This window comes from Lithobates pipiens, unplaced genomic scaffold (assembly GCF_037356315.1).
Source record: "Lithobates pipiens isolate NorthernLeopardFrog02 unplaced genomic scaffold, aLitPip1_a1.2 Scaffold_19, whole genome shotgun sequence".
NCBI classification, from domain to species: domain Eukaryota; kingdom Metazoa; phylum Chordata; class Amphibia; order Anura; family Ranidae; genus Lithobates; species Lithobates pipiens.
In genome coordinates, this window is record NW_027507764.1 from 75535432 (window position 1) to 75550314 (window position 14883).

Here is a 14883-nt window from a genome sequence, read left to right on the forward strand (position 1 = left end):
GGCTGCGCGGCCCCCCCTTCCCCAAGGCACCCCCCCATGTTGAGGGCACGCGGCCTGGTATGGCTCAGGAGGGGGGGGGGCGCTCGCTCATCCCCCCTTTCCTGGCTGGCCGGGTAGCGTGCTCGGACAAGGGTCTAATGTGGACCTGGGGGGGACCTCCACGCTGATTTTTTTGGAGTTGGGGTTCCCCTGTAAGTTCATACCAGGTGACGGGGCCAGCGACGCCTCCTTCGCTGGCCCCGGCTACCTGGAGACGCGCTCAATATGAGCGGGCTTTTCTCCGGGCGGGAAAAGTCCGTTCATTTCAAAAGTACGGCGGACTGGCACACACACGGCCGGATTGTCCGCCGAAATGCGAGTGAGACGGAAAGATTGGAGTGCAAAACTACTTTCTAAGTCCGCCGTTCTTTTGGGTAAAAAAAATCCGCCGGAGGCTACACACGGGGGACTTTTCCACCGGATTGTTTGATCGTGTGTACGCCGCATAAGAGTACCTGAATTTCCTTTCCAAGCCTCTGATCCCAATTTAAGAGACTGTTCATTGTCTATGTTCTGCAAATAAAATCCATTCAAGTGGATCTGTTGTCAGTCTCTCGAGTTACTGGGCTATTTACCACGGGACACCCCTAAATGTGAAACATGGAGAACAGAAGGTACCGGTAAGCCCAAATCTAACCAGCAGCTCCTTCGGGGGTAGTGCTACATATACAGTGGTGTGAAAAAGTGTTTGCCCCCTTCCTCATTTCCTGTTCCTTTGCATGTTTGTCACACTTAAGTGTTTCGGAACATCAAACCAATTTAAACAATAGTCAAGGACAACACAAGTAAACACAAAATGCAATTTGTAAATGAAGGTGTTTATTATTAAAGGTGAAAAAAAATCCAAACCATCATGGCCCTGTGTGAAAAAGTGATTGCCCCCCTTGTTAAAACATACTATAACTGTGGTTGTCCACACCTGAGTTCAATTTCTCTAGCCACACCCAGGCCTGATTATTGTCACACCTGTTCACAATCAAGGCATCACTTAAATAGGAGCTGCTTGACACAGTAAGGTCCACCAGAAGATCCTTAAAAGCTACACATCATGCCGAGACCCAAAGAAATTCAGGAACAATTGAGAAAGAAAGTAATTGAGATCTATCAGTCTGGAAAGGGTTATAAAGCCATTTCCAAAGCTTTGGGAATCCAGCGAACCACAGTGAGAGCCATTATCCACAAATGGCAAAGACATGGAACAGTGGTGAACCTTCCCAGGAGTGGCCGGCCGCCCAAAATTACCCCAAGAGCGCAGCGACGACTCATCCAAGAGGTCACAAAAGACCCCACAACAACGTCTAAGGAACTGCAGGCCTCACTTGCCTCAGTTAAGGTCAGCGTTCATGCCTCCACCATCAGGAAAAGACTGGGCAAAAATGGCCTGCATGGCAGAGTTCCAAGGAGAAAACCACTGCTGAGCAAAAAGAACATCAAAGCTCGTCTCAATTTCTCCACAACACATCTTGATGATCCCCAAGACTTTTGGGACAACATTCTGTGGACCGATGAGACAAAAGTGGAACTCTTTGGAAGGTGTGTGTCCAAGTATATCTGGCGTAGAAGGAACACTGCATTTCATAAAAAGAACATTATACCAACAGTAAAATATGGTGGTGGTAGTGTGATGGTCTGGGGCTGTTTTGCTGCTTCAGGACCTGGAAGACTTGCCGTGATAAAAGGAACTATGAATTCTGCTGTCTACCAAGAGATCCTGAAGGAGAATGTCCGACCATCTGTTCGTGTACTCAAGCTGAAACGAACTTGGGTTCTGCAGCAGGACAATGATCCTAAACACACCAGCAAGTCCACCACCGAATGGCTGAAGAAAAACAAAATGAAGACTTTGGAGTGGCCTAGCCAAAGTCCTGACCTGAATCCTATTGAGATGTTGTGGTATGACCTTAAAAAGGCCGTTCATGCTCGAAAACCCTCTAATGTAACTGAATTAGGACAATTCTGCAAAGATGAGTGGGCCAAAATTCCTCCAGGACGCTGTAAAAGCCTCATTGCACGTTATCGCAAACGCTTGGTTGCAGTTGTTGCTGCTAAGGGTGGCCCAACCAGTTATTAGGTTTAGGGGGCAATCACTTTTTCACACAGGGCCATGATGGTTTGGATTTTTTTTCACCTTTAATAATAAACACCTTCATTTACAAATTGCATTTTGTGTTTACTTGTGTTGTCCTTGACTATTGTTTAAATTGGTTTGATGTTCCGAAACACTTAAGTGTGACAAACATGCAAAGGAACAGGAAATGAGGAAGGGGGCAAACACTTTTTCACACCACTGTATATATTTACCATTTGACATAATATTCTCTAACTCCACCAAAACTTAAATGATTTAGCTGGTTCTTTTTTATTATCACTAATCTCTTATTACTATCACTGTTTGCTGCTGCACTGACACCTCTGCTTGCTCCACAGAGACCATCCTGCCTTGCACATTTGATGTGGATTCCTGTGCCTGGACCTCAGATCTGTCAACTGGAAAAATACCCTGGGGACACACAAGCCAGAACATCGGACCCATCCTAGAGAGAATAGCACAGTATAACAACAGCGACAGTATTAAAGGTAAGTTTTAAAAAAAATATTCAGCAATGATAAAATAGCTTTAATGGCATTAATAAAACATTGGCAGAAAAGCTCATTTGCATGAGCAATCACAACACTTGGAACGGATTGTCTTTTCACACATTAAATATGTGTGATTTAGCTGTTCGTACAATTCTTCAGTGGAAAATAATGTATTTTAGAATGCAGAATTAATCGGCTAATAGAAGCACGGGTAGAAGGTATAATTATATTTGCATAACACCTGCAACGCTGCAGGTTGCTGGAGGAAAAGTTCATGGGTAGAAGTACATTACAGTTTATTGCAAAGTTCCATAGAATTGCTTTTATATAATTACTTTTATGCTTATAATGTTGGAGGGAGTTCTTAAAGGGAAAATATTGTTTGTGTTTATTTAGAACACATTTTGGGTAAAATGTAGACAAAATCACTTTATTTTATGTGATTATTATTATTTTGCTTGACCGTGCAATAAGTTCATGTGCAAAAAGCATGAGCTATATGGTCCATTTAGTATGCATGTCAGTGGCGGCTGGTGAAGTTTTTGGATGGGGGGGCGCCAGACCCCGCCCATCATGACCCCGCCCATCAGTTTGGCCCCTCCCACTTCTCATAAAACACGCCCCTTATGTAATCTGAAAAAAAAATTGACGTGGGTTCCCCCTCCGAGAGCATACCAGGCCCTTAGGTCTGGTATGGATTCCAAGGGGAACCCCCTACGCCGAAAAAACGGCGTGGGGGTCCCCCCCAGATCCACACCAGACCCTTATCCGAGCACGCTACCCGGCCGGCCAGGAAAGGGGGTGGGGACGAGCGGGCGCCCCCCCCCCTCCTGAGCCGTACCAGGCCGCGTGCCCTCAACATGGGGGGGTGCCTTGGGGGAGGGGGGCGTGCGGCCCCCCCACCCCAAAGCACCTTGTCCCCATGTTGATGAGGACAAGGGCCTCTTCCCGACAACCCTGGCCGTTGGTTGTCGGGGTCTGCGGGCGGGGGGCTTATCGGAATCCGGGAGCCCCCTTTAATAAGGGGGCCCCGGATACCGGCCCCCCACCCTATGTGAATGAGTATGGGGTACAATGTACCCCTACCCATTCACCTGTGAAAAAAAGTACAAAAAAAAACACAACACAGGGTTAAAATATTTTATTGCACAGCTCCGGGGGTCTTCCATCTTCGGGGGTCTTCTCGCCGGACTCCTCCGCTATCTTCTTGTAGCTCTTTTGCTAGCGGAGGAGTCCGACTTTCTTCCTCGCCGCCGGCCTCTTCTCCCGACTTCGGGGGTCTTGTCCCCCTCTTCGGTTCTTCTGCCGGGCCACCGCGCCTTCTTATAGCTCTTTTAGAGGCGGTGGCCCGGTCTTCTGCCGCCGCCGCCGCCGCCGCCGTTCTTCTTCTTCTTCTTCTTCTCCTTCTTCTCCAGGAGATGTTGCCTCGACGATCTCCCTGGCCGGAATGCCTTCAAGTCGTGCCGACTTCAAAGTAGTCCCTGAACTACTTTGGTCCGACTTTAATGCGAGTTGAGGTCCATATACCTCAAGTTTACACAGGCATTCCCTGAAATTGCGCCAAAAGTGCGTTAAAAATGCGGCTGCCAAATTTCGGTAAAATCGGGTCAATAAAGCCCCCCCCCTTTTTTTCTTTCTTTTTCGTCTCTCTCCTCACACTTGCCTTATTACCCTGCCCTCTTTCATCTTTTTCTGTTCTTTTTCCTTAATGGGAATTCATTTAGGCCGCTCTCTTACTTTGCTATCCTAAACAGTTAAAAAAAATAAAAATGCTGAGAATGTTAGTATTTCAGTGCTTAACAGTTGATATAATGAGTATTGAATACTGACTATGCTGGGATGTTTCTTTTACTATCTTTGTGGCTGTTTATTCTTTTTGATGGTGGTTTTGTGCGATTCCTTAACCTTGAAATAAAGAATAATAAAAAAAGATTGGCAAAGAAAAAGAGGCCAAAAGCCTAAAAATGGAGCATTTTCAACACCCATGTGCAAGAGACTTATGACAAGCAAAAGTGTCAATGTTCATTGACAGGTAGCTCTCATTTTTTGAAATTTTCCATTGGAGACCGCTCACCTTCGTTTGGCCAAAAGTATGTGGTCACCCTTCTAAATGATTGAGTTCAGGTTTTTTTCAGTTACGGAACTGTTAATACAACCCCATACCAAGATATTTTAGACAATCATGTGCTTGGGGAGGCACTTTTTCTGTTCCAGAGTGACTATGCCCCTGTGTACAAAGCCAGGTCCAAATAGACATGGTTGGATGAATGTGGTATGGAGGAACTCAAGTGGCCTGCACAGGGCACTGACCTTAATTTGTGGTGGACTGGGTTTTTTTTTGCTGCAAACATAAGTTCAGGCAGATGGCTGATATGTGCTTCTTCCAGTACACTGGTACAGAACTGCTTACCAGTTAATCTCTAGCAATGGCAGACTAATGCAGCGTATACACGAGCGGATTTGTGACCGTGTGTAAGCAAACCAAGCTTGAGCGGAACTCCGTCAGAAAAATCATCCAAGATTTTTCTGATGGAGTTCCGCTCAAGCTTGGCTTGCATACACAAGGTCACACAAAAGTTTGCTGAACTTTCGACTGTCAAGAACGCGATGACATACACCACTACGACGAGCCGACAAAATGAAGTTCAATGCTTCGTATGCGTCGAATTGTTTCCGAGCATGCGTAGGAATTTTGTGTGTCTGAATTGCTACAGACGATCGGAATTTCTGAACGGAACTTTTTCCGACCGAAAAAATTTAGAACCTGCTCTCAATCTTTTGCTGGTGGGAATTCGGCCAGCAAAAGTCAGATGGAGCATAGACACGGTTGCATTTTCCGACCAAAAGCTCTCATCGGTCTTTTGCAGGCCGAATTTCCGATCCTGTATACGCAGCATTATAGGGCAAAAACATGTTTGCCCCCCCCCCCCCCCCCCTTCCCCTATTGTGAGAATGGTTAGGATATAATGAAGAATGCATCTTGCTGCTCACCTGCCCTATAAATAAGAGTGTGACAGTTGGAAGGGGTCCGAGCACTCATCCACCAAACCCACATATTACTTAAATGGACCACTAAATCCCAAATGGTCTTATACAATTGCACAGTCTGCACAATTGGCGTGTCTGTCCTTGTGTGTACAATGAAGACCATCAGTGAGCTGCATTTCAGGTGCGTTCCTCCTTTAACAGTGAACATAGTCCCTGAAGCCCTTCCTTCAGATCAGACAGCCAGGGTTACTGCTTTCATCTACTAAAGATGATTTCCATTAGCATAGAGTGCAATTTTCCCATTACCGCTGGGTCTGCTAGTGAAAGAGAGGTCCAATCTCTTCATAAATGTCAGAATTCAGATGGAAGAAGCTGCAGAGAATGATATTTGACATTTCTAGAGATGGGATCGTTGCATTAAGCAGAACACAAAGGCTAGGCTACGGAGAATAGGAGAGTTTGTTTTCTCAGGCATTTGCCGTGTTACTGTAATACAAAGAGCAAACACCGCTTATCCGGAATCAATCCATCATGATATGACGTTTCCATAGGAGCTGCACATTTAAATGAAAATGGATGCTGCCATTTATTTTTAGCAGTGGAATTTACATTTCTTTGTGCTGATTTCAGGTGATGCTGCATCTTTTCAAATCAGGCCTTAGAGAAAGAACAATAGTTTTCATTCAGTTTTATATATTCCAAGTGAAACCCCAGGCAAATAGCTAAATACGTGGTTGAAATATAAATTAACTATACATGCAAAAGTTTGTAGACACCTGACCATCACACCTACAGTAAATGATCTTGTTATATACGAAATATAATCTTACTGTAGTTAAAAAAACATTAATATAAAGCTATCCCCCTTTATGACTATAACAGCCTCTGCTCTTCTTTCAATAAGATTTTGGAGGGTTTCTGTAGAAATCTGTGCCAATTCAGGAAAAAGAGCATTTTATGAGGTCAGGCACTATGTTGGCCAAGAAGACCAGGCTTGATTTCCCATTCATCTTAGCCCACGTACACACGGTCGGAGATTTTGCCAACCAAATCCGTCGGATTTAGTCCGACGGATTGTGTCCGAAACTGTTGCATACACACGGTCGGGCCAAGTTGGCGAAAAATCCGATCTTTCAGAATGTGATGACGTAATTTCGTTAAGATGGGACTACATTCAGGCTAGTAGCCAATAGCTTTGATGTAGGAATTTGATCTGAGCATGCGTGGCACTTGGTCCGATGAAAATGCTCTACACATGATCGGATTAGGTCCGTCCGGCCCAGTTGGTCGGGAAATATTTCCAACATGTTGGAAAATTGGGTCAGACGGAGATTCGGACGGAATCAGTCCGATGCATACCACACACAGTCGGATTATCTGACGACACGGTCCGATAAGATTCATTCCGACAGATACACCGTGTGTACAAGGGCTTAAAGGTGTTCAGTTGGGTTGAGGTCAGGACTCTGTATGGGATACTTCAGTTTCTCCACACCACACTCGGCAAACTCATCCAGTGTGCAGCAACCGATGGGATGCTGCACACTGGAAACACAGCCCAAGTACAGAAGATAAAATTCGTCTTCAGCCTTGTTCCTCTAAGGCCACCTTCCTCTGATGGGTTTCATCCCACCCACCTCTAATGACTAAGCCCCGTGGGTGGGGAAATTTGTGTAAGAGGGGTGTGGCCTGGGAGGGGCCATGCTGAAACTGCATCTTGCCTTCTTGCGTTTGGGCTGTTATCATACCATCGGCTGCTTCTCTGTACCTTCTCTGAATCTAGGATGAGCTCTTTGGATGCTAGCACCCATTAGCTGTGTGAGACACCAGTGGACTTTACAATGTCACTTTGAGCGGCACTTTCTTATACAGGTCACCATGTCTTTATGGAGCTGGCTTTGAGCACTATATTCATTTGGAGGGGAGTTTGCATACTTTTGGCTATATGTTGTATGATTATATAGCCAGGTGCTGGGCTACAACAGCACATAGAATGAAACAATGTCCTTGCTCTACTTCCCACTGTTATGCTGATGTTAAGCTGCACTCTCCCCTTCAGCCAGCAGGTGGAGGACCATAGCCAAGCCAGCCCATAGACTTCTATGCAGAGTGCTGAGAACCAAGGAAGTTGTAGTTTGAGGCGGGAGCTATACGACGGAGCCAAAGGTCCCTTTGCATTAGAGTTTCCAAGAAGCATTGAGGAGCATGTAGAGTGGGGAGGTGGCTTTTATTAGAGGTCGACCGATATGGGTTTTTCTCTGGCCGATGCCGATGCCGATATTTAGAAATCATGGCGGCCGATAGCCGATATATGATGCTGATTTTTTTGGCCCGATATGTTAGGCCGATTTTATTTTATTTATTTATTTTTATTTTATTTTTTTAATCCCCCTTGATCTAACACACCTTTCCCACTGGGGCGTTTTTCAGGCGCTTTTGGGCTAAAAATAGCGCCTGTAAAGTGCCTGCAAAATGGCTCCCTTGCAGTCTGTGTGAAAGACAGCTTTCACACTGAGGCGATGCGCTGGCAGGATCTTAAAAAAAAAAAGTCCTGCAAGCAGCACGTTTGGAGTGGTGTATACCGCTCCTCCACCACTCCTGCCCATTGATATGAATGGGCACCACTGCCGAAGCGCATGCAATGCGATTTGGCAGCAGTGCTTCATGGGCGCATTTAACCTCTTCCTTGGCCGCTAGCTGGGTTATATGTGCCCCACTAGCAGCCAAATAGCACCGCTAAAATGATGGTAAAGAGCCGCTAAAACTTGCGTTTTACCATCAACGCCTGCCTGCTCCAGTGTGAAAGCAGTCTTCATAAGTGATACAGAAAATTTCTTACATTTAAACATTTATTAAACAAAACAAACCTCCAATCAGTTTACTTGTATGTATGATTTAGATAAAAAAAAAAAAAAAAAAAACTATATATTAAATAAAAACAGGTAGTCAAAACTTTTGGACGAAAAAAAAAAATGGGCTAACGTTACTGTTTTTATTTTATTTTTATTTTTTAAATAGTGTATTTTTTTCCTAAATAAATGCATTTGAAAGACCTGTGCAAATGCCGTGTGACATAAAATATTGCAACAACCGCTATTTTATTCCCTAGGATCTCTGCTAAAAAAATATATATAATTTTTGGGGGGGTCTAAGTGATTTTCTGGCAGAAAATACAGGATTTTTACTTGTAAGCAACAAGTGTCAGAAAAGATTTAGTCTTTAAATGGTTAAACTGAGAACTTCTACACACAGAGATGACTTCATTCATTCAAGTGTAAACATTGTATCGTTTTGTTCTTTTCTTGGCAGCCTGCCCAGAGAGGAGGAAAGGGTTTCTATGACGACTCAGGCAACTTACACTGACTGAAATGACTTCTGTAATAGAAAAGTCCCGCTGTAGTTCTAAATCGGCTTTTTATCAGCTCAATCGGCCGATGCCGATTATTTAAAAAACGGCAAATATCGGCCGATATATCGGTCGACCTCTAGCTTTTATCAAACTATCTGTGAAACATTGCTCCTTTGGCACCACAAGACCCAAGCAGTGCACACCTGCTGTTAGCTGATGGAGCACTGAGAGGCAAGACCAGTGGGCTTTATTATAAGAAAAACCTAACCAAAAGTTCCTGCATGACCCCAGGTGCCAATTGCACTTGAATTTCTCTTATTGTTGATGAACTTGTATGCAGGTGCAGTGCTGTAGCATGTCCACCGACCTGGGAAGGGAGTCGTGCCACTTCCTCAGGCTGGCAAGATCTCATTGGAGACTATGTTGTCGCCTATTATTGTCTCCAGGCGACCTTCTTTGGGAAGCCAGTGTCTGTAATTGGCACTGCAATCCTGTGAGATCTGGTGTGCAATGTTTGCATTTCTATAATATACTGTACATCATGTGACCACCATTTTATAGGGAGTCCTCGCATAGGGGACTAGAGCAGAGAGGCACAACATCATGTAGCAGCATAGAGGAATGCCTGTGGCCACCCTTTTCAGGGAAGGGGGTCTGCACCCTAACTATTCAGAAAGGCTTTTCTGCATGGAACCTGAGAGAAGGAGGGAGAGACAAGATGTATCACTCAGAGGACGCATGTGTATGCTTTCCTTTGGGATAAGCATTGAGGTCTCGGGCATGTTGTTGGAAAAGTGGGAACAGACATCCTTTTTTAGAGGTTACCATGCACCAGTAATGTGAACACTCTGCAGCACCACTTCTTCGACACCTCCAGTTCATCTAAAGTCCCACCCCATTGTTCGCTCTCTTCTCTCGATTTGCATAGGGATGGAAATATGTGACTTTACCAGGCCACAATTTCATTTAAAGTCCCAAGGGATGGAAGAATTGACCTTACTAGGCCATACCTTCATTTAAAGTCCCTAACTCCAGTCCTCTATTAACATTACCTCGAGTGGGATCAGTATCATAAGCATTTTACAAGTATGTGCTTGCCACTTTATCGTATGCTTGGAACAGCTCCTATTATTATAATAGACACTTTCGCTTACAATTAGACTCTGTCTTTGGTCTACCACCTCGTGGAACTATATTTCTGCTACATGTATAGAACTAAGTTTAATTGTGTAATTGAAACTGTACCTGCCAAGTGCTGTTCAGGTGATGTACCATGTGTTTGCAACTAATGTCTATTTCCAAGTAAAGCATCCTGAAATGGGATAGCTTCCAAAATGTGGATTGACCTCTTAGCATGTAAATTAGGTATGATTTCAATGGCTACAGGCAGTTAGATAATGGCAATATGAATTCATAATATGGTAGACTGGTAATCAATCAACCTAAGAGATAGAAGTATAGTTTATATGGCTCCATGCACATTGGGAGTTTGGCTGCAGTGCATGGGGCTCTGGCATTTAGCTGCCAGCGTTGGGCACAGGTAGGGCACAGGGCCCTGTTGCTGACATCCTATCAAACTCTATGGGAGGCAGACAGCTGCTGTGGATGAACGATGCACTTCACGGTAAAAAGATTTAGGTCAGTATGCTCTCAAGGACAAATGTCCTTAACACAGGTTTCTTTCTGAATGCCCAGTGTGCATGGGGCCTAAAATGCAGCCAATACAAGGGGAGTATAACATAAAGTAATTAGTGCAAACATGATTAGCTGGTGGAGCTGGTGGTGGCTAAGGGAAGAGGTCACCCTCCTGGCAGTGAGAGAAGGATTCTTCAATGAAACACGAGCCAGGCGACCTAAGCCCTCATGTCCTATGGGGACCAGGTGTACAGGTGGACCTGCTGAGTACTAACCTCATCTCGGGGGATGACCTGTATTACCATGGGCCACTAGCTGGAGGTTTGGACACATGTTGGCACTGTGCACCTACATTCCTGTTCAATAAACTAGAAAAACTCAGTTATTTGGGCTGTTACCTGTAATTTTGCAGAAGTTACTAAAAATTTAAAATAGCCATTTGTTGTTGAGGAGAGCAGAGCAGAGAAGGAGCAACAGGAAACAAACTGTGGAGGTTCCTTTTGGATAGCTTTATAAGTCATGAAAAGCAAAGAGTTAGAATAGCCTGGAGCTTTTATACTGGAGTGACATATGATGTAGAGCCAGCTTCAGGTCTAAAGATAGAACCTTATCACTTCTGTAACAACTGCTATATCGCCTGAATGCAGGAAGGCTCACATTGCCCGAGCTGGTTCTGAACACTGTAACTTTGTAACCTCACAAAATCTGTTTATTTCAATAAGAACTCCCTTGGTATAGAAAAGCAGGATGCTGATTATAAAAATGCCAAACTCCTGAAGCCATTTAATACAACCAATACATTTAATACAACAATACAGAAGAAAACTATACTATGAATAATACTTAGGACCCCATTTATAAAAACAATATTCTATGGTCTTACCCCTGCTTTAAAAATGATTAGAAAAAAAATGCACATTTATATACCTCTGTGCTTTACAATTGTGCATTATACTTTGGGACTCCGACACAAGCAGAGCACCGTTCAAATGAATGAATGAAAAGAAAAAAATCTGGGAGAAGGAGAACTTGGTTACCTGACCTGTTAAAGTCATATGACCAGCTTTTCCTCCAATTATAGAGCTCTCCCTGTATGGAGCTACACACTCCTGACACAACATTAGATAGTGTTCTTTTTTTAACGCAAACATTTGTATAAATGTGCAGTGTGCAATGTGCATGGCACTCTCCTTATTTTTTTTGATTGATTAGCATTTGGCACATTTGGTCACCCCTCCCAGCCCTCCCACTCCCAGCCTCTCCAGCCCAAGTTCATTTCTGTTTCACTGTTGCTATGCAAGAAGACCTTAGACAGAAATGTCTTCACTGAAACCAAGGAAAAACACTCTCTGTAATACAAAACTGAAATACATAAACTACAATGGATTCTACTCCTGAGTCTTATTAGTGAGTTGACACTACCAGTGGATTTTGATGAGTCAGCAAGATGCCACACTGTCCAGACTGGGTCCCAGGAGGTATTTCTTTGCATAAAACCACAAAGTAGACAGAACATACAGACTATGAAAGGTTCATATCTTTATGAACTGTGTATGTACAGTGCCTTGAAAAGTATTCAAACCCTTGAAATTTTCCACATTTTGTTATGTTACAACTAGGGCTGTTACTGATTAAATTTTTTGTGTTCAATTAATCAATTTTTTAAAATCGATTAATCAACTAATTTCAATTAATTATAACGCACATACTGATCCAACTACTTTTAGCTGATCTCCTTGCATTGCAACTCTGCATTAGTCAGTGGTAAATGTGGTATACACTATATACAATCACCCGACACTAGTTAGTTTCCACAATCCATGACTTAACTTCACACAAATACGTTTTAAATTCAAACTGTAGCACTGACGTAAGTCATTTTTTTTCTCCACAGTAGCGTGACAATCCCTCCACCTCCGGTCTAACTAATTTCTCTCACCTTATGGCACGGACCCCTGTGCAAACAGGTGGTCATGCAAGCGGATATCAAAGAGTTAACATGGACCGCAAACTTCTCTCACGTCACCTTAGATCTTAGCAAGGACGCCAGGTCATGGGTAGAAAGAAAAGATCTAAGTGCTCACCGCTTAAGTATAAAAGATTACATTTTTGTATTCAAACACAAACTACTCACATAAAGATGATAAAAACACAGCATGTAAAGCCGACAATCATGTTAGTTCCGTAGGGCAGCAGCGGGTGGCGTCATGTGTAGCTCCTCCCCCATATGCGTTACATTCAATCAGAACTTCGACGTCACTGGACTCCTTCCCCTTCCCTTCGTTAGCAGACAGAGGCACTCGGGGAAGGGGGGGGGGGGGGGGAGTCCGGTGATGTTGATGTCCTTGACGTCACCGGATCTTGAACTCCCTGAAGACCCAGAAGGCGGCGGTGAGGTGAGTACCGAGCAAAATAATTTTGATCGATCAAAAAAATTCCACAGCCCTAGTTACAACCAAAAAACGTAATTGTATTTTATTTGGATTTTATGTGATAGAGATAGACTAACACAAAGTGACACATAATTGTGTAGTGGAAGGAAAATGATCAATGGTTTTAATTTTTTTTTAAATAAATATGGGAAATGTAGTCAATACTTTGTAGAACCACCTTTTGCTGCAATTACAGCTGCAAGTCTTTTTAGGGATGTCTCTACCAGCTTTGCACACCTAGAGAGTAACATTTTTGCCCATTCTTCTCTACAAAATAGCTCAAGCTCTGTCAGATTGGATGGAGAGCGTCTGTGAGCAGCAATTTTTACCAAAACTATGTAGTGCAAGGGCCTGCCTGATTGCATACACACTGAAAGTTTTGACCTCATATTATATGGTTTTAATAAATCCGAAGGAAAAACTCCACAGAACATCTGATAGTGTGTATGAGGCTTAACAGGTTTTCTTCTAAGATTGCCTGTGTTTGGCTCCATCCATCTTCCCATCAACTCTGATGAGCTTCTCTGTCCCTGCTGTAGAAAAGCATCCCCAGAATGTGATGCTGCCACCACCATGTTTCACAGTGGGGATGGTGTGTTCAGGGGGATTTGCAGTGTTAGTTTTCCACCAAACATAACCTTTTGCTTTTAGGCCAAAAAGTTCAATTTTGGTCTCATCTGACAAGAGCACCTTCTTCCACTTGTTTGCTCTGACCCTGTGTGGCTTTTTTGCAAACAGGACTTCTTATGGCTTTCTTTCAACAGTGGCTTTCTTCTTGCCACTTCCATAAAGACTAGATATGTGGAGAGCACGACTAATAGTTGTCCTGTGGACAGATTCTTCTACCTGAGCTGTGGATCTCTGCAGCTCCTCCAGAGTTACCATGGGCCTCTTGGCTGCTTCTCTGATTAATGTTCTCCTTGCCCGCCCTGTCAGTTTATATGACGGCCATGTCTTGGTAGGTTTGCAGTTGTGTCATACGCTTTCCATTTTCGGATGATGGATTGAACAGTGCTCTGTGAGATATTCAAAGCTTGGGATATTATTTTCTAACCTAACCCTGCTTTAAACTTCTCCACAACTGTATCCCTGAACTGTTTGGTGTGTTCCTTGGCCTTCATTATGCAGTTTGCTCACTAAGGTTCTCTAACAAACCTCTGATGGCTTCACAGAACAGCTGTATTTATACTGAGATTAATTTACACACAAGTGGACTATTTACTAGGTGACTTCTGAACGCAATTGGTTCCACTAGATTTTAGTTATGGGTATGATCAGAGTAAAGGGGGCTGAATATAAATGCAGCCACACTTTTCAGATATTTATTGGTAAAACATTTTGAAAACCATTTGATCATTTCCTTCCACTTCACAATTATGTGCCACTTTGTGTTGGTCTATCACATAAAACCCCAATAAAATACATTTACGCTTTTGGTTGTAACATGACAAAATGTGGAAAATTTCAAGGGATACTTTTTTAAGGCACTGTATGTATTGTCATGGGATCAAAGTCAAGGTTGCCACCAGTTCCGGTAAAGAATACCAAGCTTATGTTCTCTTTTCTAATAATAACTTTGGCAGCAAATCAGATTTTTACTGCCCAGGCAGTGAGAGTAAAATATATTCTTATGCCCTGTACACACGAGCGGAATTGTCGCATACACACAGTCACACAAAAGTTCCCTGAACTTTCGACCATCAAGAACGTGGTGACGTACAACACTACGATGAGCCAAGAAAATGAAGTTCAATGCTTCTGCGCATGCGTCAAATTGTTTTCGAGCATGTGCAGGAATTTTGCGCGTTGGAATTTGTACAGGCGATCGGAATTTCCGTTTAGAAACATTTTCCGACCGAA

At 43.5% G+C, this 14883-nt stretch overlaps 1 protein-coding gene across 1 annotated transcript in view; it reads left to right on the plus strand.

The window, feature by feature from the left end:
* MALRD1 (MAM and LDL receptor class A domain containing 1) overlaps positions 1-14883 on the plus strand; it is a 696170-nt gene that overhangs the window by 80367 nt on the left and 600920 nt on the right. The window contains exon 6 of the mRNA XM_077490931.1: positions 2467-2616. Coding sequence (XP_077347057.1) covers positions 2467-2616 — 150 coding nt within the window. The remainder of the gene's footprint in view (positions 1-2466; positions 2617-14883) is intronic.